We start from the raw sequence: 25828 nt of genomic DNA, 5'->3' as shown, positions 1-25828 counted from the left end.
CGGGCAAAGGTTCTTCCAAACCCCATTCATGGTGACGGCCGTAACCTCATGCCAAGCAAAGTCAATGATTTTATAGCTTTGTAGGTGTTAGAGTCCTTCCAAAATTGTCACAAGTTTGTTCCTGATTCGTCACTTGCCTTTACTGCCTGACGAAAAGTGTAACGTAAGTAATATTTCTTGGAAGTCGCTGTAACTCCCTGGTCCATAGGTTGGCTGAGTGACATAGTATTCGGTGCAAGATGCACTACTTTGACGTTGGGATGAAAGTCGTCCATGAATGGGGAGTGGCCCGGAGCACTGTCGAGCAGCAAAAGACTGTTGAATGGGATGTCCTTCTCCAAGCAATATTTCTCTACCTCCGGGATAAAGCGGTGGAAACACCCGTCCTGGAAAATGGCTTGGGTAACCCAGGCTTTGGGGTTACTCTTCCACACAACAGGAAAAGAGCCCTTGGCTATGTTTTAAGGGCTCTTGGGTTCTCTGAATGATAAACTAAGAGAGACTTCAGTTTCATATAACCGGAAGCATTGCCACCAAACAACAGAGTTAGCCTATCCTTTGCTGCTTTGTAGCCTGGCATCAACTTTTCCTCCTTACTGATGTAACTTTGGTCTGGCATCCTCTTCCAGTAAAGTCCTCTCTCATCCACATTAAAAACCTGCTTGGGTAAATATACGCCTTCAGAGCATTTCAGGAAATTCCCTGGCAGCTACCGAATCTGCACTCGCTGCCTTGCCATTTACTTTTACATTGTGAAGGTTGGCTCTAGCCTTGAACCGATGAAACCAGCCATGGCTAACATTAAAAGATGTGCCCTCTGATTCTTCGCCGTATTTCTTCTTCAAGTCTTCAGAACGGCTTTTAGCTTTCTCTTGAATCAGCGTTAAGCTGAGTGGGACTCGACGCTGATGCTGATGTTGCATCCACACACTGAGAAGTTTCTCCATCTCCTCCATCACTTTTTTTTTCCCCCCCGCACATGAACATTTATTAAACATTTTGAGTATTACACACAATTTGCTTCTTTTACTTAGCAGTTTTTGGCATTTTTCTGTCAGTACTTCATTCTTTTTAACTGCGGCAGATGTTACATTTTCTAGACATATTGGTTAGTTATTTCCTATTAATCAACATTTGGGCTGTTTCCAAGTTTGAAAAAAAAAGTTGCAACAAATACTCTTGGGTCCATTTCTTTGTTCAGGATTAATTTCTAGAAGTAGAAGTTCTGTGTCCAGACCCAGAATACTTTGAATTTTAATTCATATTGCTAACTTACACTCTAAAAAGCTTGCACCAATTTATAAGGCAGAAAATGCTTTTTTTTTTTTTTTGGATACTTAATCTAAATCTTTGCTAACGTGATGGGTAAAACATGTTTTAATTTTCATTTTTTAATTTTGTGAAGTTTAGTTTCTAACTTACTAATTTTGGTTTCTAGCAGTATTCATTCTCAATTTATTACCTCTGAATTTTTAATTTTAGCCATTATGCTTGATACTAGATTATTCTTTTTTGTAATGAATAGCCGATTCTTGTTCTATCATTGTAACATCCCATGCAATCTCACTGAAGATCAGAAACAAAGTTTTTTAAGGTCTCAGACCTTCTCCTTTAACCACCGAAATGGTAGTCTCGTACCTGCCTCTTTACTAGCCCTGTGGAATATCCTGGAGTTTTTTTTTCCCCCCTTTAGTTATTTATTTATTTATTTATTAACATCTTTATTGGAGTATAATTGCTTTACAATGGTGTGTTAGTTTCTGCTTTATAACAAAGTGAATCAGCTATACATATACATATATCCCCGTATATCCTCCCTCTTGTGTCTCCCTCCCACCCTCTCTATCCCACCCCTCTAGGTGGTCACAAAGCACCGAGCTGATCTCCCTGTGCTATGCGGTTGCTTCCCACTAGCTATCTATTTTACATTTGGTAGTATATATAAGTCCATGCCACTCTCTCACTTCATCCCAGCTTACCCTTCCCCCTCCCTGTGTCCTCAAGTCCCTTCTCTACGTCTACATCTTTATTCCTGTCCTGCCCCTAGGTTCTTCAGAACCTTTTTTTTTTTTTAGATTCCATACGTATGTGTTAGCATACGGCATTTATTTTTCTCTTTCTGACTTACTTCACTCTGTATGACAGTCTCTAGGTCCATCCACCTCACTACAAATATCTCAATTTCATTTCCTTTTATAGCTGAGTAATATTCCATTGTATATATGTGCCACATCTTCTTTATCCATTCATCTGTCGATGGACACTTAGGTTGCTTCCATGTCCTGGCTATTGTAAATAGAGCTGCAGTGAACATTGTGGTACATGCCCCTTTTTGAATTATGGTTTTCTCAGGGTATATGCCCAGTAGTGGGATTGCTGGGTCGTATGGTAGTTCTATTTTTAGTTTTTTAAGGAACCTCCATACTCTTCTCCATAGTGGCTGTATCAATTTACATTCCCATCAACATTGCAAGAGGGTCCTCTTTTCTCCACACCCCGTCCAGCATTTATTATTTGTATATCTTTTGATGGCCATTCTGACTGGTGTGAGGTGATACTCATTGTAGTTTTGATTTGCATTTCTCTAATGATTAGTGATGTTGAGCATCCTTTCATGTGTTTGTTGGCAATCTGTATACCTTCTTTGGGGAAATGTCTATTTAGGTCTTCTGCCCATTTTTGGATTGGGTTGTTTGTTTTTTTGATACTGAGCTGCATGGGCTGCTATATCCTGGAGTTTTCAACTTATTGACTCCTGGTCTGAGTGAACAGAATTTTTTTCAGAAGTGTGATATAAAGTAATTCACAGTCCCTCTTTTGATCTAATTTTAATGATTGAATGCTAGCTCTTCTGTTTATAATCCAGTTCTGACCTTTGGACCCATCTGCCTAGCTCCTAGCTCTAGGGGCTCTGGTTGTTTCAACTCATGCTACCAGGGGACTCTCCCACTTTGGGCTGTCTTGGTAGATATTCTGCCCTAGGCAGGTGCTGGTCACCTATTCTTGACTCCTGATGGGTATTCAGGCAGTTACAGCAAGAAATGTTTCACAAATGGTATCTGGTACCGTCTAGTTAAGATTAATGGGGAATAAAAGTACTTTGCTTAGAAATAATTATCCATGGACCTAAAATCAACAAAAGTCTCTACAACAAAAAATACATAATTTTTTGGGGAGGAGGAGGAGGCTTGAAATAGATCAGAAAACACTTTCACATTAATCGTTCTTTTCATGTACTTCAAATTTGTATTTAATGCCTTTCTCCTCCTGGACATCAGAAAGAACACCTGGATATTCTGGGATAAGTTTATATTTTTCCAAATCAATTTTTGGAAAAAATGTGTCACTTTCAAATTCCTGCATGATCCTTGTCACAAATAGTCTAAGATGGCCTGGCTTGTTCGTGGCTTCCTTGTAAACGGAACTGCCTGCCACTATCCAAACCATGTCCACTCTATTTGTTAATTCTGGTTGCTCAATAAGTTTTAAAGGCATCATCCAGACTTTTGGCAAGAAAATGAGCTCCCTGTGGAGGTTCCTTGAGTTCTCTAATGAGAACTATATTAATTCTGTCCCTTAAAGGTCGATTCTTCTCTGGAATGAATGGAGAACCAGGTTTTCCTACCCATAATCACCATATTCTGTTTACCTTCTGCTGAAGAGGTTGTGGTCATTCTTTGGAAATACCTGTATTCATTCCTGAGCAGGGGCCAGGGCAGGTCCCTGTTCTTGCCAATGCCCATGTTCTGCCCATGTACACAGCGACCATGCGGTTTAGCGGACGAACCATGACAGCGGCAGAAAACACTTCCGAGCTAGCATGTCACACTGACGCGGGGATTACCTGCCAGCTTGGCGCGAAATTCCTCCATCACTTTTCCACGCTTCTTCTATATTATTGTTGACATCATCGGCATGGCAGACTTCACACATTCCATGATCTTGTTCTTGTTCTTTAGAATCGTGCCGGTGGTTGAACGATTCATGTTATAAGAATGAACGACGTCTACTATCTTTTCGCCTCACTCCACTCTCTCAATTATTTTCACTTTTTAAAAAAATTAATTAACTAATTATTTTTATGGCTGTGTTGGGTCTTCGTTTCTGTGCGAGGGCTTTCTCTAGTTGTGGCAAGCGGGGGCCACTCTTCATCGCAGTGCGTGGGCCTCTCACTATCCGCAGCCTCTCTTGTTGCGGAGCACAGGCTCCAGACGCGCAGGCTCAGTAATTGTGGCCCATGGGCCCAGCTGCTCCGCGGCATGTGGGATTTTCCCAGACCAGGGCTCGAACCCGTGTCCCCTGCATTGGCAGGCAGATTCTCAGCCACTGCGCCACCAGGGAAGCCCCGCCCCTATTTTCACTTTTGTTTCCATTGTTATCCCTTTGTACTTCTTAGCAGTACCAGCTACAACATCGCTGTTTTTACGTTTGCTTCTGGACATCCTGGGCTTGAAATAAAGGTACTGTACTACTGTACTCTATACAGTACTGTACAGTAAAGTACATAAAAGCACAACCACTTGTAGAGTATGCACACATGTGACAGTGTATTCCAGACACGTGAACTAACTTATGTGATTGGACATGCGAACGCATGTTCACATTTTGAAAGTTCACAACTTGAAGGTTTGTATGTAGGGGACTTACTGTATCTTATTTATTTACTTGGCATTGTAGACTCATTGCCGAGTAGAGTGTCTGATACCTAACAGATGCTTAACACATATTTATCGAATATATGAATGGATGCATAAATGAATGACCTGTGGGTTCCAATCCAATTTATTTACTTAGTTCACCAACGTCCTCGATACTTGTGGATCAGTCTAATGAAAATTAATTTCTGTAATAAGGCCATTTTTCTGAAGAGTCTTGGCATGTTTTTTTTTTAACCCAGTTCTACATGCCACCTTTTTCATTTCTGTGTGTTTGTTTCCAGCTAAAATTTCCAGTCTTCCTCCTCTTTCATGTAAAAAAGTCTTACCCATTCTTTACTGACCACCTCAATGGCTCAGTCTCCACCAACCCTCCTCTGATGACCCTGGTTAAAAATGGCCACTCCCTCCCAGAAACACCAGTCAAATTGTGGTGGTAACTCTCTTCTTAAGTGTATTGTACAAATTACTTCCATATTCTTTTTTTTCCTTTTTTCATTTTTTTTTTTTTAATTTTATTTATTTATTTATTTATTTATGGCTGTGTTGGGCCTTTCTGTGCGAGGGCTTCCTCTAGTTGCGGCAAGTGGGGGCCACTCTTCATCGCGGTGCGCGGGCCTCTCACTATCGCGGCCTCTCTTGTTGCGGAGCACAGGCTCCAGACGCGCAGGCTCAGTAATTGTGGCTCACGGGCCCAGCTGCTCCGCGGCATGTGGGATCTTCCCAGACCAGGGCTCGAACCCGTGTCCCCTACATTGGCAGGCAGAGTCTCAACCACTGCGCCACCAGGGAAGCCCTCCTTTTTTCATTTTATGCTTACAATTTCCCTGAGTCAGAATGTTGGACAAATGTTACTCCCCTTCCACAGGTAAGGAGAGATTTGAAGCAGTTAATGGGTATACTCAGGAACACAAGCCTAGAAAATGAAGGAATATACACCAGAACTCAGATCTCTTCTATCCTCCTAGTCCCTTCCTCTTTATACTGCTGTATGATGCATATAGTCTTATGCTCTGGAATACATTATAATCACTTCGTATTAGTTTTATCTTCCCTACTGGATTGTAAATTCCTCCAGGCCCTAACTTCTTGGGCTTGCTAATAATATTAACTAAATCAATAAATTAGTAGATCCTCAAAACTTTTAAATCAGGAATTAAAAAAAAAAAAGAAAAGATTTGTAAGCTGCTTTTGCAATGGGTATAAAAGTCAGAAGAGCTGCCAAGTTGGTACAGGAGTTGGAAAGCACTACACTGGTTTCATTTGTTGGTTAATTTTTGCTCCAAAAGGCTTTACTTAAAAATTAATAATAATAAATCAGAAAAATAAAATAAACAAAAAAGAAAAAAACGAATAACGAAGTGCGTCTTTCTATATCCAAGTCAGCACAAAACCATTTGTGGGGTGGAAGGTTTATAAGTTTCTTCTTTGCAATTTCACCTTACATATAGCCAACCATATGGCGGGAAGGGGTGGAGTAAGCAGATTGCCACTTCTATTGCCCTCATGGATGGGAGAACCGTGGTATTATTAAGTATGATCAGTGGTTGGGCGGGGTGTGTGTGTGGGAGGGCAGGTTTAGAAAGGTCTGGTGTGGGTCTCAGGGAACGTCAGGGAACTTCGGCACCGCACTTAGACTCTCTGGGTCTCTCCTGGTCCAGCATCTGATGAGACCAACATCAGATCTAACATCAGACTGTAGGGCTTAAACCCAGGCTCTCAGGTCGGGATAGGGGAAGGAAGAAAGGCCCCATCACCCTTTGCCCCACGAGTCCCAACGTTGGCTTTAGGCCTGCAAATCTGAAACAAAGAAAAAAATCCTCCACATCCTAGGGCCCCCAGCTAGGATCTGACCTTTGGCTTGAGGGGACAAGTTGGTCTGAGCCTGGGCGAGAACGAGATCCCTTGGGGCCCCGCCCTTCACTAGCGCAGCGGGAGAGGCAGAGGTAAAACCCGCGAACGGACCCGCCCTAAGTAGTTTGTCCCTACGGCCGCCTCGTAGGCAGCGGGGCGTTCCGAGTGCCCGGCGCCGCATTGCCATGGCTGCCCGTGGCGGCGTAGCCACCGCCGGCGAGGGCCTGCGCTACGCTGAGGACTCGCCGCCCCCGACCAAGCGGTCGGACACCGACATTGACCGGAGACTGGTGAGTCTGCCGGCTCTCCTGCCGTTCTCCCGCTCCAAGCTGCCCGAGCCTACCCGCTAGCGCTCCCCAAACTCCGCCCCGCCCCGTCCCTGCCTCACCTCTCTGCACCCCCTTACCCCCGAACCGGGGTCGTCCCGGTGTTCATCCACTACCTTTGTCCCACCCCCTCATTTATTCAGAGTTGATGCTCCTCGGTGCCCGGCGTTGACGAGTAGGCGTGTTCGGAGAATCTCTGGTCCCTCAAGGAGCTTTCATTCTTGTCCGGAAGACAGACCAGAGAACAGGCAATTGCAGACGCAGTGTGATAAGTGCTGTAGGATGGGTGTTCCCATCATGTAGGAGGAGACCCCAGTCCAGTCTTTCGGGGCCAGGGGGTGAGGCCAGGGGAGGCTTCTAGGAGAAAGCGCTGTAACCATTGTTGTAAAACTAAGATCTGAAGAATGAGTAGCGGCAGACTCGGTGAAGAGGAAAAAGCGTTTCAGGCGCCAGTAGTATCATCTACAGAGTCGTAGACCAGGGCCCAGTCAGACGTAGTAAGGGGTCTCTTCAGGCTGAAATGTAGAGCTGGGAAAAGAAACTGTCCAGTGGAAACATAATGCGAGCCGCATACGTGTTTTTAGATTTTCAATAGCCGTATTTAAGAAGTTAAAAAGATAGGTGGATTTAATTTTAACAATGCATTTTTATTTAATCCAGTATGTCCACAGTGATATTTTGACGTGAAATCAATATAAACATTATTTTTTTTAAAAATATATTTATTTATTTATTTTTGGCTGCGTTGGGTCTTTGTTGCTGCTCACAGGCTTTCTCTAGTCGCCGCCGGCGGGTGCTACGCTTCGTTGCGGTGCGCGGGCTTCTTGTTGCAGAGCACGGGCTCTAGGCGCGTGGGCTTCAGTAGTTGTGGCACGCGGGCTCAGTAGTTGTGGCTCACCGGCTTAGTTGCTCCTCGGCATGTGGGATCTTCCCTGACCAGGGCTCGAACCCGTGTCCCCTGCATTGGCAGGCGGATTCTTAACCACTGAACCACCAGGGAAGTCACAATATAAACATTATTAATGAGATGTTTTCCTTTTTTTTTTTTTTTTTTTTTTTTGTACTAAGTCTTTGAAATCCAGTGTGTATTTTACACTAACAGGACATCTCAGTTCGGACTAGACACATTTCACATACTCAGTTGCCACATGTAGTTAGTGGGCCACCTTACTGATCTGTGCTGTTCCCAAATGGGGGCCAGAACATAGGAAGCTTCTGGTAAATCACGTGAACAGCTTGGGGTATCCTGAGGTACCATTTTGATGAGTTTTAAGCAGAGGAGTGACCTGTTGGGCAGTTGTAAAGTTCTCTCAGGCTACGTGTGAGAAGAATGGATTAGTTGGAGAAATTCTGTTTTATCCCTTTTCCACACCACCTTCCGTGTTGACCCAGCCAACAGTGATAGATGCACAGCACTTTTTGTCCATATTGTTCATTGACTAGTCATACACAGTCTTGTGACATCTTTTATGTTGACCTGTCATTTTCCAGCGTTTTTTTGTTTCCTAAGAGCAGAGACTGGGTGTTTACTTCAAGTAAGCACTCAATTGGTAAGCGCTCAGTTATTGTTACTTAACTGATAAATTTCTGGAACAGAGTCAGTGGGCTGGAAAGGTTTCAGAAAGCAATATGCTTTTGTTCAACAGACATTTCTTGAGCACTGCTGGATACCACCCAGGTGTCATCCTTGGAAGAAGTAAATGAACAAAACAGATAAAAAGTTTGAAGTAGCAAACTCTTTGAGTTCCTGCTATGTCTGATTCATTCCATACCACAGCCCTGTGAGGAAGGTCCTTTTCAGTTGTCACTTGAACGAGGAGACGGAGACTCAGAAAGTGGTAATTCATCCAGGATCATTCTCCTAATAAGTGGTGGGCCTAGGGTTCTAAATCCTAACACTCTTTCCACTGTGACTTGCTGACTCCTGAGAAATAAGGCTTTCTTTCTTTTTTTTTTATTATTTAACTTTTTTTTTTAATTGAAGTATAGTTGATTTACAATGTTATGTTGGTTTCAGGTGCACAGCAGAGTGATTCGGATATATATATATTCAGGTTCTTTTCCCTTATAGGTTATTACAAAATATTTCAAAATATTGAGGATAGTTCCCAGAAATAAGGCTTTCTGAATAGAGTGTTCAGTCTGTGATGTAAACTGGATAAGATATTAGGTTAGGCAGAACTCATGTCTCTATGGAGAGTTGTAAAAATCTCAGTACTGGACTGATTTGCAAGGCACTTGGAGCCCTGTGGTATTTTGAAGGTAGAAATAATATTGGTGATTTTTTTACATCTGTAGGTACTTTTCTTTGGAAAAGGGAGTGTATAGAATCCAAGCTATCAGTTAGGAGACATCTTTAGTAGTCTGGGCACGTGAAGGCTAAAGTGTAGGCCAGTGATTCTAAACCTGTCCAGCCCAGAGTCCCCTTTTTATAACAAATATTAAAGTTTCCTGTAATATCCTAAAGATTTATAGGCAATAAAAAATACCCATAAGCATAATTTTAAAAAATCAGTGTACTGCTCTAATTGAAGCATAAAGGTAAAATAAGTATTTTATTAGAAAATAACGTGTCTACTATTTAAATATGTAAGTACTCAGGCATGATTACATTAGAAGACACAGTGAAGAACTGATCAGTTGCTGGCACATTGCACCAGTGCAAAGGAATCATTGTGAGTGTGGTGGCTATAAATGCAGGCTGATTTCAGATGTATTACATTGGCAGCTCAAATACCATAAGGGCCATTGTCATCGACAAACGAATTTTTCCCAAGTTGTAAACAATTTTTGGTAAAATTTTGAATGAAACAAAGTGGAATCTTACCTCAATTTACATGATAGCTGCAATTCTGGAAAATTCAGTCTTCACTAAAATGGTGCAAAAATGATATATTTTATATGTAGTAAAGTCCTAGACTAAGATGATCATACATAGGCTTTTCACCTACTCAGTGTCCAGTAGAGTCTTTTAAAATCTTGAGCGATGCAGGCAGTTGTTTGTTGTCCAGTGTTTTCTCATATATTTTAGGACTTCTAGGATCCATAGTCCTCATCCACTAAATACCCTCCTTCCTATCCAACTTATCGTGACAACCAAAAAATGTCCTTGCAAATTTTCAAAAGGTCCCTAAGGGTCTGTTCTGCTTCTGTAGGGAGTCACTGGTCCAGGCAGTGACCAATGATGGGGTGGAACATAAGAGAGTTGATAATAATAACTTTGGGGAAACTTAGAAGTACCGAAAGTGATGGGAAGTTGACAAAGTGTAGGATAACAAAGTACAAATGGGGAGACGCAAGAGGGAAGAGATATGGGAACATATGTATATGTATAACTGATTCACTTTGTTATAAAGCAGAAACTAACACACCATTGTAAAGCAATTATACTCCAATAAAGATGTTTAAATAAAAAGGAACAAATGACCTAAGTATGGGATGTATTTGCTAATCTTATTGAAAATAGTAGAAAATAAAATATTTGTCAAGGAATTGAAAAAGACATTTTTCAAAAAGATGCAATTTATTTTAAAGTTTTTGAAATATATATCTGCAGTTGTAGATGTGAAATAACTGTCTCATGTAAGCTTTCCTTTAGGGATTAAGAATTCAGGTTCATTAGCCTGTTTGGGAGAGTAAAAGATAAAAATGTAGGAGGAAATACCTGCATAGTACTTTGAATAAAATACTATCTTACAATTAATTGTTTAATAATCACAAGTCATGATCAGACTTTGCTTTAGCAAAGCTGCTTCTCATGGAAAAGTAGAAAAGAAACTTTAAAGTTAAGAGGAGAATATTAACAATTTTTAAAGCAGTTTGAACAAAACTCAGTTTGCATGACTTGGTAGCCTTTCAATTTTCAGTACTTTCCTGAAGAGTGTAACTCCTAGTATTATTAAGATGATGTAACATATAAGAAAATTAGCCACATATATGTTTCAGTGTAAGCAAACCTGATACATGAAAATCAAAACCTATCAAACATGTAAATTATCAAGTGCTTATTCATTACCAAAAAAAAGAGACCACTTTTATTTTTCAATTGCAATTTGAATTTAAAATATTTACCTTGAAGCTTCCCTTTGAAGAAATCACATGGATTATGTATTGTATATTCATATTTTTAATGTTGCCCTATTTTCTCCTCACTGTTCCTTTCACTGTAAAACACTGTTCCTATCACTGTTATCATAAGAGGAGGCTAAAATGTAAGCTCCCTGAACAGGGACTTTGCTGTCTGTGTATTTCCAACATTTATAAAGGTGCCTGTTATGTGGTAAGCACTTTAAAAAGAAATTGTTGAATGAGTAAATGTTATTCTGGAATGGGAAGGAATGAGAAGAATGGAGTTAATAAGAATTTTCAGTTGTCTACCAGTGAGTCCTACAAATAAAAATACAAAATTCAGCTTATCTAAAGTGTAGCTCGTTATATCCCCTCCCTATGCATGGTGATTCTCGCCTATCCACTACCTTGAATAATGCCATCATCACTCCACTTTCTCCCTTCTCACTGTTATTCTGTTGGTCTTAAGCATCTCTCCTCTGACCTATTGTATTGATAATAGCCTTTAAAAACAGGTCTCTTTGCTTCTGGTCCTTTACCCTTTTTACACTTCACTCAGCCATCAGTTATTTTTCTATACTACACACCTAATTATGGTACTATAATTTTTTAAATTAATTTACCAAGTTCCTTTTCATAAATTTACCGAGGTCCAAACTTCCCATGGTAATCATATAAATTGTATAAATATACCATTGTGATATACAGGACTGTTCATGAACTAACCCCTAAATGACTTACTTACGCAGCCTCATTCTCCATCTCCTTCGCTGTACTGTGCCCTGTGCTATGACTTTACTTACTGTAGTTTTCTCCTCTGTCTGAAAGTCGTTGCCTGGCAAACTGCTGTTCTTTTTTTTTTTTTTTTTTTAAATATATTCATTTTTATTTTTGGCTGCATTGGGTCTCTGTTGCTGCGTGCGGGCTTTTCTTTTAGCTGTGGCGAGCGGAGGCTACCCCCTCCTTGCGGTGCGCGGGCCTCCCATTGGGTGGCCTCTCTCGTTGCAGAGCACGAGCTCTAGGTGCGTGGGCCTCAGAACTTGTGGCACTCAGGCTCAGCAGTTGTGGCTCGCGGGCTCTAGAGCGCAAGCTCAGCAGCTGTGGCTCACGGGCCTAGCTGCTCTGCGGCATGCGGGATCCTCCCGGACCAGAGCTCAAACCCATGTCCCCTGCACTGGCAGGCAGTGATTCCTAACCACTGCGCCACTAGGGAAGCCCCTGCTGTTCATTTTTTAAGACTCAGGTTACTGATGTGAAGCCTTACCTGCCTCGAGTTCCCTTTCCCTAGTAGAATAAAGTTGTTTTATCCTAAGTACTTCCTTAGAAAGTCATATACAGTTTTTTATTAAATTATTTCTTATAATATATCAAAATTATTTATATACGTATAAGCACCTAGGTTGTGAAGTCTTAAGGGCAAGAACTTACATGCTTGCTTCTGTGATTGGCATTGCAGTCGATACATGGTAGTTACTTAATTGTTTATTAAATGAACAGCTATTAACTTTTATTACTACTGAGTGGCTTAATAAATAAACATGGATGTTTAGTTCAGCATATTGATGCATGTATTCTTTTTCTGTTGGATTTCTCCTTTGTGTTAGTTTCTAAGGGAGAAGAGTCTGTGTCTGTCTTGCTCACTACTCTGCCCAGAATTTAGCACAAAGCCTGTCATAGATGCTAAATAAGTATTTGTATATTTATAGATAAACGCTAAACAAATGTTTGTTGAGTGAGTGACTAGTCTCCATATTTCTCCATCACAACTACCATTTTGATGCAGGATTTATTATTTTTTTAAAATTTTCCTCTGGTACAACTATTGTCTATCTTGAAACTTAAATGTTGCAGTCTCAAGATAGAAGTTTTAGCATTTTATAACACTTTCAGGCAGTTCATATTTATCTAGAAGGTTATTTACTGCTTTTGCTGTTTTGGAAGAATATAATGCCTTACGGAATTTGTAAACAAATTTTTTTTTTTTTTTTTAATTTATGGCTGTGTTGGGTCTTCGTTTCTGTGCGAGGGCTTTCTCTAGTTGTGGCAAGTGGGGACCACTCTTCATCGCGGTGCGCAGGCCTCTCACCATCGCAGCCTCTCTTGTTGTGGAGCACAGGCTCCAGACGCGCAGGCTCAGTAATTGTGGCTCACGGGCCCAGTTGCTCCGTGGCATGTGGGATCTTCCCAGACCAGGGCTCGAACCCGTGTCCCCTGCATTGGCAGGCAGATTCTCAACCACTGCGCCACCAGGGAAGCCCTGTAAACAATTTTGATGCTTTTTTTTCCCCCCAGCAGTAGCAGCTATGATGGAGTGGGCTATTTTCCCAGTTCTCAGACATTCTTTGATTCAAGATGGTGGAACATTTAAAGTAATGTGTGTTTGTGTGTGTGTGTTTTTCTGGTGGATATTTGAAACTAGGTGATAGTAACAGATACCTGACTTGGCCCACTTGCTGATTTGCTGGCATTATTTAAATAGTGCTTCTTCTCCTTTTTTGAAACATGTCTTTTAAACTAAAATTAGATATTCTTTACAGGCAAGGACCAAGGTTTAAGGATCGTTGTTCTCTCAGTTCTCAACATGGTACCAACCTTGGTTACTGCTCTGTAAATCCACTGAATAATTAAATTAACAAAGGAATGAAACAACGAGATGGAAGAAAAACAGAGGATTAGAGGACATGTTTTGCAGTATGATGAACTGACGGCCTTAAGGAATAAAAAAGACTAAGATAAATGATATTCTCTCTCTGATTTTTTTTTTAAAGTATTTATTATTTTATTTATTTTATGGCTGTGTTGGGTCTTCGTTTCTGTGCGAGGGCTTTCTCTAGTTGCGGCGAGCGGGGGCCACCCTTCATCGCGGTGCGCGGGCCTCTCACTATCGCGGCCTCTCTTGCCGCGGAGCACAGGCTCCAGACGCGCAGGCTCAGTAGTTGTGGCTCACGGGCCCAGTTGCTCCGCGGCATGTGGGATCTTCCCAGACCAGGGCTCGAACCCGTGTCCCCTGCATTGGCAGGCAGACTCCCAACCACCACGCCACCAGGGAAGCCCTGATTTTTTTTTAATGGTAAAGAGATGCATAAAATATAAGCATGTATTAAATATTAGGTGTAGTCAGAGTACACATGATACTCTGACTTCTTCTGACGTGCTTTTCCAAATTTTGGTAACTTTATTGCTTGATGCCTCTGATAACACAGGCAGTCTCCAGCTCTGTTTTTAAAGTTTGTTGATTCAATTCAGTATAATAGATTTTTTTTTTAACACCAAATACATAGAAGCTATATACTAGGTGTGTGTGGGGAGGAGATGAGTGAGCCAGGATTGCCACCCTCAAGGACAGAGGGCAGCAAACTTCTTTTGTAAAGGGCTGAATAGTATTTTAGGTTTGCAGACCTTATGGCTTCTGTCACACTACCAAACTCTGCTGTTGTAAAGCAGAAGCAGCCATAGACCTACAGCCTAGCTGCAATGATGTTAAAGTTTTACTCACCAAGAACTTTATTACTGTATAGTACTTACAGTATTTCTAAATGTGTTACGTGGTTTTGGTAAAGATTTTTTTTTTTAACTAATTATTTTTATTTTTGGTTGCGCTGGGTCTTTGTTGCTGCGTGTGGGCTTTCTCTAGTTACAGCGAGCAGGGGCTACTCTTCATTGCAGTGCGCGGGCTTCGCATTGCGGTGGCTTCTCTTGTCGCAGAGCACGGGCTCTATGTTTGTGGGCTTCAGTAGTTGTGGTGCGCAGACTCAGTAGTTGTGGCTTGCGGGCTCTAGAGCGCAGGCTCAGTAGTTGTGGTGCACAGGCTTAGTTGCTCGCTGGAGGTAAAGAATTTTAAGTAGAAGTTTTAGTAAGTGCCATGAATTGATACCTAATTTGTATATTTCCATTTGCGGTAACCCATTTCATTCTTTCCTTCCATGCTAGAAAGCTTGTGATATACTACTATTCAGAAACAGTTTAGAATCGTTGACTCTTTTACTCTCAGTTTTGTGTCAATGGATCTCTTCCTAGAACTAAGTTTATTGTCTGTATTTGATCAATATGGTAAGATTTTTTTAACTGTGAGATTTTGTAGGGGATTGTTTCAGGTGCTTGTAGTATAAAATCACTTTTGGCCAATACAAAAGCTGTGACCATGTGGGATCTTCTCATGATTTTTGTTTTTTAATAACCTTTATTTTTTTTCTGAGTTTGTTTGTCTTCAAACAGTGCTTCCCAATCGTTTAAACTTTTTATAAGGTAACAAGTTTCATACCTGTCTCTTACCCCCATAATATTAGTAATATTTTAAATTTTTAATCATTGAATGTATAAAAATAAGGTAAAAATTAATGATATGCATGAATGTATTGAGTTTATGATATGCAAACAAATAGTTAGGGAGGAAATGAACTAACATTTAGTGAATGCTCTTTACCAGGCACTGTATTATATTCTCCCGCTTCTCATAATAACCCATGAAGTTAGATGTTACTTTTCACCATTTTACATATAAGAAAACTGAGGATCAAAGAGGTTAATTAACTTTCTCAAGGTCATATAGCTAGTAAGTGGCAGGACTAGGATGTGAAACCAATTTTGACTCTAAAAGTCCTTGACTTTTTTACTGTACCATATTATTTCTCCGTCATTTAGATATCAGAAATTGATGAAATTCAACTCCAAGAAATGATACACAGTCTTGGTTTTTGTGGTAATTTTCAGAGTCTTCAGAAGCTTCAAGATATGTTTTAAAATTCTGTTTTTTTTAAATAAATTTATTTATTTTATTTATTTATTTTTGGCTGCGTTGGGTCTTTGTTGCTGCGCTCGGGCTTTCTCTAGTTGCGGCGAGCGGGGGCTACTCTTCATTGTGGTGCGTGGGCTTCTCATTGCGGTGGCTTCTCTTGTTGCGGAGCACGGGCTCTAAGCGCGTGGGCTTCAGTAGTTGTAGCATGTGGGCTTAGCAGTTGGGGCTCGCCGGCTCTAGAGCGCGGGCCCAGTAGTTGTGGTGCATGGGCTTAGTTGCTCCATGGCATGTGGGATCTTCCCGGACCAGGGCTCTAACCTGTGTCCCCTGCATTGGCAGGCGGATTCTTAACCACTGCGCCACCAGGGAAGCCCTGTTTAAAAATTCTTAAACTTCAAAGCAGAGTTAATTTTATTTCACCTTAACTCAAAAAGGAAGAAAAGAATATTGTGTAATGAAATTAAGCTATAAGCATTGCTATTGTAAGAAATTACAGCCTTAAAGTAAAAGACCCTATTGTAAGGGAGTAAAAATAGCTTTCAGGAAATGGGATGATTTCCCAAGCAAGAAGAATAACCGAATTATAAGGTGTTGCAGGTAAGCCGAAAGAGAGAGTTTAAGGGGTGCTTGCCAGGGACTTCAAAGTCAGTATAGTGAAAGCTTGTAAGAGTACATGATAGGAGATGTGGTACATATATACAATGGAATATTACTCAGCCATAAAAAGAAACGAAATTGAGTTATTTGTAGTGAGGTGGATGGACCTAGAGTCTGTCATACAGAGTGAAGTAAGTCAGAAAGAGAAAAACAAATACCACATGCTAACACATATATATGGAATCTTAAAAAAAAAAAAGGTTCTGATGAACCTAGGGGCAGGACAGGAATAAAGATGCAGATGCAGAGAATGAACTTGAGGACATGGTGAGGGGAAAGGGTAAGCTGGGACTAAGTGAGAGAGTAGCATTGACATATATACACTACCAAATGTAAAATAGATAGCTAGTGGGAAGCAGCTGCATCTCACGGGGAGATCAGCTTGGTGCTTTGTGACCACCCAGAGGGGTGGGATAGGGAGGGTGGGAGGGAGGCGCAAGAGGGAGGGGATATGGGGATATATGTATATGTATAGCTGATTCACTTTGTTATATAGCAGAAACTAACACACCATTGTAAAGCAATTATACTCCAGTAAAGATGTTAAAAAAAAGTACATGATAGGGAGGAGGCTAGCTAGAGACACAGCAAGATCACTTTTATGATCAGGGTGCAAAATTAAGTGCAGGATTAAAAGGGAGATACCAAAGATGAGGTATATTTGTTTCTATTGAAGAATTTGTTTTTAAAGTAGACAGATCAGAGGGTTTTCTGACTTAAGAAGTTATTTATTAAATCCTTCTGACTGGTGGGATCTTCCACAACTTTTCTTTTTTAACCTTTATTTTTTTCCCCTGATTTTAAAAGAAACAATTGTATAATAATATCATATAGTAATTGAAGTAGATACCATTTATTGAGTGTTTACCACATGTAAAATATTAGGTGATGTATATGTATGTCCTAATTTTTAAAAATTCATAGCAACCCAAGGAGGTAGGTATTGTTTACCTCATTTTACAGATGAGGAAGCTCTAGTATAGAGGTTAACTAACTTGGCCAAGGTTATCTTGCTGATATGTAGAGAGCAATTCAAACCATATTTCTTTGAATTCCAGAGTCTGTGGTCCAAAGATTTTGTTTTAGTGATGAAAGGTAGGTAATAAGAATATATAACTACTGTTAATGTTTTGTTTTATAGCAGTCCATTTTTTTTCTGTGTGCGTATATGCTGAACATGCTGTCGTATAACTTACTTTTATTCTCTAACATGGTCTGTAAACATTCCTCAATATATTATTTAATTGTGGATGCATATTTTAGATGTGCCTTAATTTATTTAATTTTTCCCCTATTGTTGGGTATTCAAATTGTTTCCAGTTTTATATATTATAAATAATGCACTGATGAATATTCTCATATAAAAGTTTTTATGCACCTCTCTGATTATTTTCTGAGCCTAATGACATGAATATGTTTAAGGCTGTTGATTCCTATGGTGAAATTACCTTCAAGACAGATTGTCCCAATTTGAATTCGTAGCATCAGTTTGAGAATGTTCATTGAACCACTCCCTTGACAATTGTAAGGCTTTGAGTTGTTGGCTGAATGGATGCCTCTCATTAGTAATGGCCTTTATACTGGAGTGTGACAGATTGCCACGTGGCCCCATCCAGAAGCTGAAGGAGGTACTAGTAATCCTACTTTCATACTTAACAAACTGGTTGGTTTTATATTAAATGTAGGAGTTTTGAACATACAACTTCTTGTTGGAGGTTGAGGGAAGGTAAAATTTTGTGAAAAAAAAATAGGGAATTATAAGGAGTGAGGACATCAAGGACCAGTGCTAGAATCTAACTTGACATTAGACAATTAAGTGACACTATTTTCTCTGGGTAATTTATCAAACTACCTAGTAAGAAGTTGTACAAGGCAAAAGGTTTGTGAATGGGCACTGAAGTCAGTTAGGGATGTTTCATTGAGTATGAGCTCACACTGGAAAGATAATTGAATGATTTTTATAATCTATTAAAAGACTGTAGGAGATTAAATTGTTGCTTGAAGACCTAGGCTCTGGTCTGGAATTAGGAAACCTGTGTTCCAGTCCCAGCGCAGACACTGATAACAATTGCAGTGGCGCTTCCCTGGTGGCGCAGTGGTTAAGAATCCTCCTGCCAATGCAGGGGACACAGGTTCGAGCCCTGGTCCGGGAAGATCCCACATGCCGTGGAGCAACTAAGCCCGTGTGCCACAACTACTGAGCCCACGCACCACAACTACTGGAGCCCGTGCACAGCAACAAAGAGTAGCCCCCACTTGCTGCAATTAGAGAAAGCCCGTGTGCAGCAATGAAGACCCAACGTAGCCAAAAATAAATAAATTAAATTAAAAACAAAACAACACAAACAAACAAACAGAAAACAATGGCTGCAACTTGGACAAGGCATGTGGCTATTCAGGACCTCAGTGTCTTCCTCCGTAAAAATGGAGGAAGTGGAGTGGGTTTTGGCTAGATGTTTTCTATCATTTCTTTCAGCTCTAAAAATACCAACAAAACATTGGACATCTTATGGAAACTATTGAAAACGAAAGAGAAACATATCTTTTTTGTGTGTGTGTGTGGGATCTTAGTTCCCCAACCAGGGATCGAACTGGGCCCCCTGCAGTGGAAGCGCAGAGTCCTAACCACTGGACCACCAGGGAATTCCCAAAACATATCTTTTCTGTATAAAAGTATAATGTGTCTGTTCCTAGAGTACTGTGTGTACTTCTGTTTGCACCTTTCAAAAGTCAAATAGAAATGGAACATTTCCCGAAAGAGAAAATATATAAATGAATTGGCGGGAGAAGTGTGTGATTGTGTGAGGGGGAAAGAGGCAGGGAAGGCTCATTTGAAGGTAGGCTAAAATAGTTTAGAACTTAATTCAGGAATAGTGTAGAACTCTTAATTCAGGAAGTTATTGGACAAAAATAATTTAATAAAAGTCAGTACAATAACAAAATGATAAAGGATATCTGTTAGGTAAAAAAAGTCCCTTTTCTCCAAATTTTAGATAATAGAAAGAACTAAGGAAAGTCCTTAAATTTGAAAGAGAGAAATTTAGGGCCAGTGAATAAAATAGCAGTGACGAACAAGTTAAAGAAACTAACTCCTAGAACTAAATGAACCTTGAATTGCCCAGAAGACCAAGCTTTTTAGAGCAGATATATCTGAAGCTTCAGGCCAAAGAACACATCTCAGAGGCTTCACTGATAGACTTGACACATCTAGCATGAAGAGCCACAGAGCACGGATGTAAAGCTTGCCATAGTTCTTACTTCCTAACAGATATCTTCCACACACTGAAGTCATCTTTCAGTATCATTCTGGTTTAATTTTCTAATTAGAATTTGGCTTTGAAAATCTTGCCCCTTTTTGGCCTGTCTGCTTAGGGTTATTATCTTGAGATGATTCCATTTTGTTAAATAGATGGAAGTTGACTTATATTTTACAAGTTGTCTGCTCTATGTTTGAAATATTTCATAGGTTACTGGTCTAGTCTATATTTAACATATTCTGTAGATATTTAACATATTCTGTAGATATTTAACATATTCTGTAGATGATCCCTGCCCTCCAACATACACATATATTCAATTGCAATAACCTAAGGTCACCGTGAGTTAAGGGCAGAATCTCAATCAGAATTCAGGTTTCCCAGCTTCTAACCTTTGTTCTCTCCTGTATCCTCCCTTTGCCCTCTTGGTCTAGCATTGACCCTATCCTTCAGTTTTATCTGGACTCTTCTCAGAAGCCATCTATGACCCAGAAGCAGAGTACTTAGCAACTGGCCACCTGTCTACCTAACCATCTACACACACATTCATCCATCCAGTCAATTAACACTAACTTTTATTTAACCCATACGTATTCTAGGAATACAAAGATGAATAATGCCTGCTTCTTGCTCTCTAGAGGCTCACAGTTCAGTAAAGGAGACAAGTTATGAAGTTGTAGTCTGGGATTACAATAGAGAAATAAACTGGAATGTAGAGAGGTGGGAGTATTTGAATAGGGGAGAGGGTACTGTTGGCATTGATTTCTTTCATATTTGGAAATTTACTTGTTCCTGCTGCCTATCTAGAGTCGTTCCATTTTTCTTTGCTATTTAGTAACTGAGAAGCCATATATATATACCAGACATCCTTCTGTGTTAGGGACTGGGGTCAATAATACTATCTTTATATGAACAGTGGTGAAACAGAAGGGTGGAGACATATTAGACTCAACTGAATGAGGGTAGTAGGGATATGACTCAGATACTCCAACTCCCTTACTCAGAGCCAGCAGCTTCAGAGGATGGAGAGCTTATTTTGGGAAGTGACCTGGTCCAGACACAGGTAGGGACCAGCTCACAGGGAAAACATGTAAGGGTAAGTGCAAGTTTCTTATTGGCAGCCTCTGATCAACTATCTGCTGAAACCGTCTTTCAGCGTTTTACTTCCACTACTCCCTACTAGCACTGACTTACTAAATTGTAATAAAGATAGAAAAATGGAATCTCTCCCTCAGGTTAAACCTAGTGTTAAAGTGAAAGTTTTTACCAATTAAAAAAAAATATCAATTACTATATTATTATAGTTGTATACACCTTAAAGAGAGTTTTTAGTTAGGGCATGCTTGTTTCAAATTTGATGGAATGTGTTAACACTAATTAGTAAAATCTGTGCACTAGATTATTCTCAGCACATTGGTTATCTCAGTGTAGCTGTATAAAGCAGTGGATCTTAACTCCAGTGTCTCTGCACATTGATGAGGTATCATGAGGTAACATGACAAAGGGATGGGGTTACAACCATGTGCCTTTGCAAATAGCCTAGAGGGAATCTTATCTATGGTCCATGATCTGATTTAAAATCTGGTCCTAAGAGAGGGTGTGTCATGTGTCAACTTTTGAGAGTCATTGACAACTAGAATAACCATCCCTTTATTATCCTAAGAAATATTTCTGGCTAAAAATCTAGTAAGTTCTAAAAGAAATTAGATAAATTTATGGAGAAATAAAATATAAAAGCAAACTAGTAAGGTTTTGAGGACTGGCAGGTTTTGTTTTGAGATTGTGAATCAGTTTGTAACCTTTGTGAGGCGACCTTATTGATCCATATCGCTACCCCTAGTACAGTGCCTGGTTTGTAGTAAGCACCCCGATTAAATGTTTAAATAAATGTTGAATTAGTGAATAACGAATGAGTCAGGGCGATATGCCTAAAAGCATTATTTTCTGGTCCTGAAACACAGTAGAAATATGTATCAGCCAGGGTTCTCCAAAGAAACAGAACTAAGTAGAATGTATTATTTATCTATTTCCAGGAATTGGCTTACACAGTTGTGTGGGCTGGCAATTCTAAAATTTGTGGGGCAGGCCTGCAGGCTGGCAACTTTCAGACAGCAGCTAAGTCTTGAGGCAGAATTACTACTTCCTCAGGGAAGTCTCAGTTTTCTTAAGGCCTTTCAACTGATTGGATGAGTCACACCTACGTTATCAAAGATAAACTGCTTTACTTAATAAAGTCAGCTGATTATAGATGTTAGCCACATGTACCAAATACCTACACAGCAACACCTAGATTGAGGTTTAGTTGACTGACCTAGCCAAACTGACACATAAAGTGAACCGTCACAGTATCCTTGGGTTTGAGAACTTGAAGCCAAATGTGCAGCCTGGTTTGGCAAACCTACGATGAACCCAGGGACTCCTGGTACTCTCTGAGGCGACCAGGACTAGGTTGGTATTGGGACAGGACTTTCTGACTAGTCACATTTAACAAAGAAAGCTGCTTGCGTTATTAGAGACAAGGTTTGTATCAGTGGGTCCCTGAGTATATGCTAAACAGTACTTAAAAGGTTATTCGTAAGATCATCAGTTATAGCAAGGATTTAAGTTTGGAGAATTTCTTGTTCATTATATTAGAGTGGAGAAGTACTCATTTGTCCTGAGCCTGAGAGTTTTGGTTTTTTTTTTTAGCCTGAGAGTTTTGTTTCTTGTTATGTTTGCTTTTGGGTTTTGTTTTATTGTTTCAGTTTGTTTTTGTTTTGCCCTTTTATTTACTCTCTAGTCTTGCTGTAGATATTAATGCTTGCCTATGGTTTAAAATAAATTAAGTGACTTTAAAGTCAAGCAAGTAAGATGTAGTTAACATTGCTTTTTCTTTTTACTTAATTTAAAATTTTCACTTAAATTAATTAAAAAATTGGTGCTTTGAGAGAAGTTCAAGTGTATTTTTTTTTGGCAATGGAACAGTAATGGTAAGGGCCAGGTGGATTTAGATATGAAAATCTGGGACATTCATGCCAGCTTGAAAATTTTAGGGAAGGATAATTGTAAAAATTCTCTTCCTAATGTCATTTTATCATGTCTGACACTTTTTCTGGAATATAAATTCCCTTGCTCTCCTTCTTTTGATCTGCATGTGCACTACCTCTCTTTCTCAAATTCTGCTGATTTGGCAAGCAGTCTTTCTTGTTTCTTCCCTTTTTTCTCCTTTCCACTTGCTGTTTAAATTCAAAGAGCTTTCTTTGTAGAAATTGAACCAAATAATAAGGCAGCATAAAACACTGAGTTCAGCAGAAAGTGATTTGCTTGTGATTAACCCTTGAGAACTGAACCACTGCAAGATAACAAAGAAGGGATGTATTTTGAGACAACCTGCTCATTCTTCTTTTCCATTAGTAGATGAGACCGTTTCTTCCCCAGGTGTTAGGAATTCATGTACAGCTTTGCTTGGGTTTTATTTATCACTCTCAGGGTGGCAAGTGTTTTAGAAAAGCAAGACCAAAGGAGCTTATTGACAGCCCTTCTCTCTGCCCCACTTCCTCTCACAGACTTTCCTCCCAGCAAAAGGCAGCTCCATTCTTCCAGTTCTGTAAGGCAATAACCTTGACATTCTTTCCCCCCAGCTTTACGGAGGTATAATTGACAAATAAAGATTGTATATATGTAAGGTGTACAACATGATTTAATAGACATATACATTGTGAAATGATCACCATAATTCAAGCTAATTAACACATTGGTCACCTCACATTGTTACCTTCTGTGTGTATATATGTGTGTGTGCGTGCGCACATGTATGTACACATGCGGTGAGAACCCTTAGGTCTACTACTCTTAGCAAATTTCAAGTATAAAACTTATTCATCTGACAGGAACTTTGACCCACATCACCCCATTTCTCCCACCCCAGCCTCTGTTAACCACTGTTCTACTCTGCTTCCATGAGTTTTTGACTTTTTTAGATTCCACGTGTATGTGAGATCAATCAGTATTTGTCTTTCTGTGTCTGGTTTTATTTCACTTTGTGTAATGTCCTCCAGGTTCATCCATGTTGTCACAAATGCTAGACTTTCCTTCTCTTTACAGGTGAATAATATTCCACTGTACATATGCACCACATTTTCTTTATCCATTCGTCATCTTCTCTCTTTTATACCTCACATCCAGTCTCTCAACAAATCTTGTTGCCTTTTTAAAAAATTAATTAATTTATTTGTTTTTATTTATTTATTTTTGGCTGCGTTGGGTCTTCGTTGCTGCGCGTGGGCTTTCTCTAGTTGCAGCGAGCGGGGGCTACTCTTTGTTGCAGTGCACAGGCTTCTCACTGTGGTGGCTTCTCTTCTTGCAGAGCGTGGGCTCTAGGAACGCGGGCTTCAGTAGTTGTGGTGCACGGGCTTAGTTGCTCTGCAGCATGTGGGATCTTCCCCGACCAGGGCTCGAACCCGTGTCCCCTGCATTGGCAGGTGGATTCTTAACCACTGTGCCACCAGGGAAGTCCCCACACATAATTCTTTGGCTGCTTAATTTTCTTCATAGCACATGTCACTTTCCGTTGTATATTTTTCTGATTTCTATTGTTTATTGTCTATCTCTTTGAAATACTCAGAGATGGGAGAGAGTCTCCAAATGGCTGCTTAAAAAAATGCCTGACTTTTTTTATTTGGAGTTTTGTTATTTTTCTTTGTTTAACAGTTCAATTACTCCTTCATGTTTTTCTACATGGATCTGTGAATTATATGCATCTCATTTTTGTAATGAAATTTACCTGGCACAGGCCCTTAACTTCATTTTCTTTTTCTTCTGTGAGACTTTTGGATATATATACCTGGTCCAGAATATTTTGAGACATGATTATGTGTTAATTTCTTAATTAAATTTAACTATCATTTTCCATTGTATTTTCCCATTCCCATCATAATTCCATTCACTAGCAGACACCAATACAGTACACAAATAATTCAAGTTCCAAAAGGCATCTGGATAGTGGGGATGCTTCTTAACATCATTTTCATCCCATTATATTAACTTTTGAGAACCTACTATGTACTAGGTACTTTGTTAGATTTCGGAAATCCGAAGAAGTAAACAGTCCCTACCTCCAGAAGCTCACATTTTAGAAAGGGTTTGAAATAGGTAAGCCATTATTAAATAATGTGCTATGTACTATAATAGAACTGCTAAGTACTATGGGGTCACTAAAAAGTTATACTTGAGTGAGGAGATGGGTGGCGAAAGTTTTACCGGGAGGTGACCTTAAAGCTATTTGAAATAAGCAGGGATTTTCCAGGAGGAATGAGCAGAGAAGAACAGAAGGGATTAAGAGTAAACTTGTGGGAGTGAATAAAGAAGTAACAGACATCTGCCTTGTTTATACAGTGCGTTGGTAATTTTTCATAATCTTTTCTCATAAATCATTTTGAGCACACTGTGATTAGGTTTTCACATTCCCACATTTCCATTTTATAGATGAGGAAATGGGCCTAGAGAGATCAGTTTAGGGTCGCAGATTTGGTATATGTTGAGTTGAAATTGGAGCCCAGGCTTGATTAACTTTGAAGCACATGGATTATACATTCAGGGGTGAAAGGGTGTAAGACTGAGGAAGTTCATGCTTGCTTCATGGGTGAAAAACATGAAGGCTAATGACAAAAGTAAAATTTAGAATAGTAAGGGCAAAAAGGAATGGGGAATGGTGTGAATCAAGGATGAAGGAGATGATGATACTGAGTGGATTTGAAAGCCCAGCCGCCATCAGAAACCATAATTTTTTAATGGTGCTATGTAGTGTGTTCATAAGACTTTTCTCCGGTCAGCTTTAGCAGTTTAGGCAGAGGAGTCTTTTTTTTAATATATATATTTATTTATTTATTCTATTTATTTATTTAGTTGCGCCAGGTCTTATTTGCGGCACGTGGGCTCCTTTGTTGCAGCTTGCAGGCAAGCTGTGGCATGCATGTGGGAGCTAGCTCCCTAACCAGGGATCAAACCCTGGCACCCTGCATTGGGAGTGCAGAGTCTTAACCACTGTGCCACCAGGGAAGTCCCTAGGCAGAGGATTCGTTGTGGTAACTCTCCAACCATTTAAAATCAGTCAGTGATTTCATTGGGAATTTACTGTTCGTTAATTTCTGCAATGCTATTATACATATGCTTGGACATTTTAAAATCTAAAATATTCATGCATTGTGTGTGGTCAAAGGGGATGCAGTGAAAACTATGCTTTTTGGTATTTTTGAGAAATATAATCTAAAGTTGTCATGAATTTCTTAAAACTTACAA

At 39.9% G+C, this 25828-nt stretch overlaps 1 protein-coding gene and 1 pseudogene across 1 annotated transcript in view; one reads left to right on the top strand and one right to left on the bottom strand.

The window, feature by feature from the left end:
• Window positions 1-3216: 3216 nt before the first annotated feature.
• On the bottom strand, window positions 3217-3790 carry LOC118884319 (annotated as a pseudogene).
• Window positions 3791-6649: 2859 nt separating this feature from the next.
• The window catches only part of DNAJC15 (DnaJ heat shock protein family (Hsp40) member C15), a 65406-nt gene continuing 46227 nt past the window's right edge, over window positions 6650-25828 (top strand). The window contains exon 1 of the mRNA XM_036831125.1: window positions 6650-6799. Coding sequence (XP_036687020.1) covers window positions 6695-6799 — 105 coding nt within the window. The 5' untranslated portion in view covers window positions 6650-6694. The remainder of the gene's footprint in view (window positions 6800-25828) is intronic.

This window comes from Balaenoptera musculus, chromosome 18 (genome assembly GCF_009873245.2).
Source record: "Balaenoptera musculus isolate JJ_BM4_2016_0621 chromosome 18, mBalMus1.pri.v3, whole genome shotgun sequence".
Lineage (NCBI taxonomy): Eukaryota > Metazoa > Chordata > Mammalia > Artiodactyla > Balaenopteridae > Balaenoptera > Balaenoptera musculus.
Note: the sequence above shows the minus strand (reverse complement) of the source record. Positions and strands in the feature narration are given on the sequence as shown.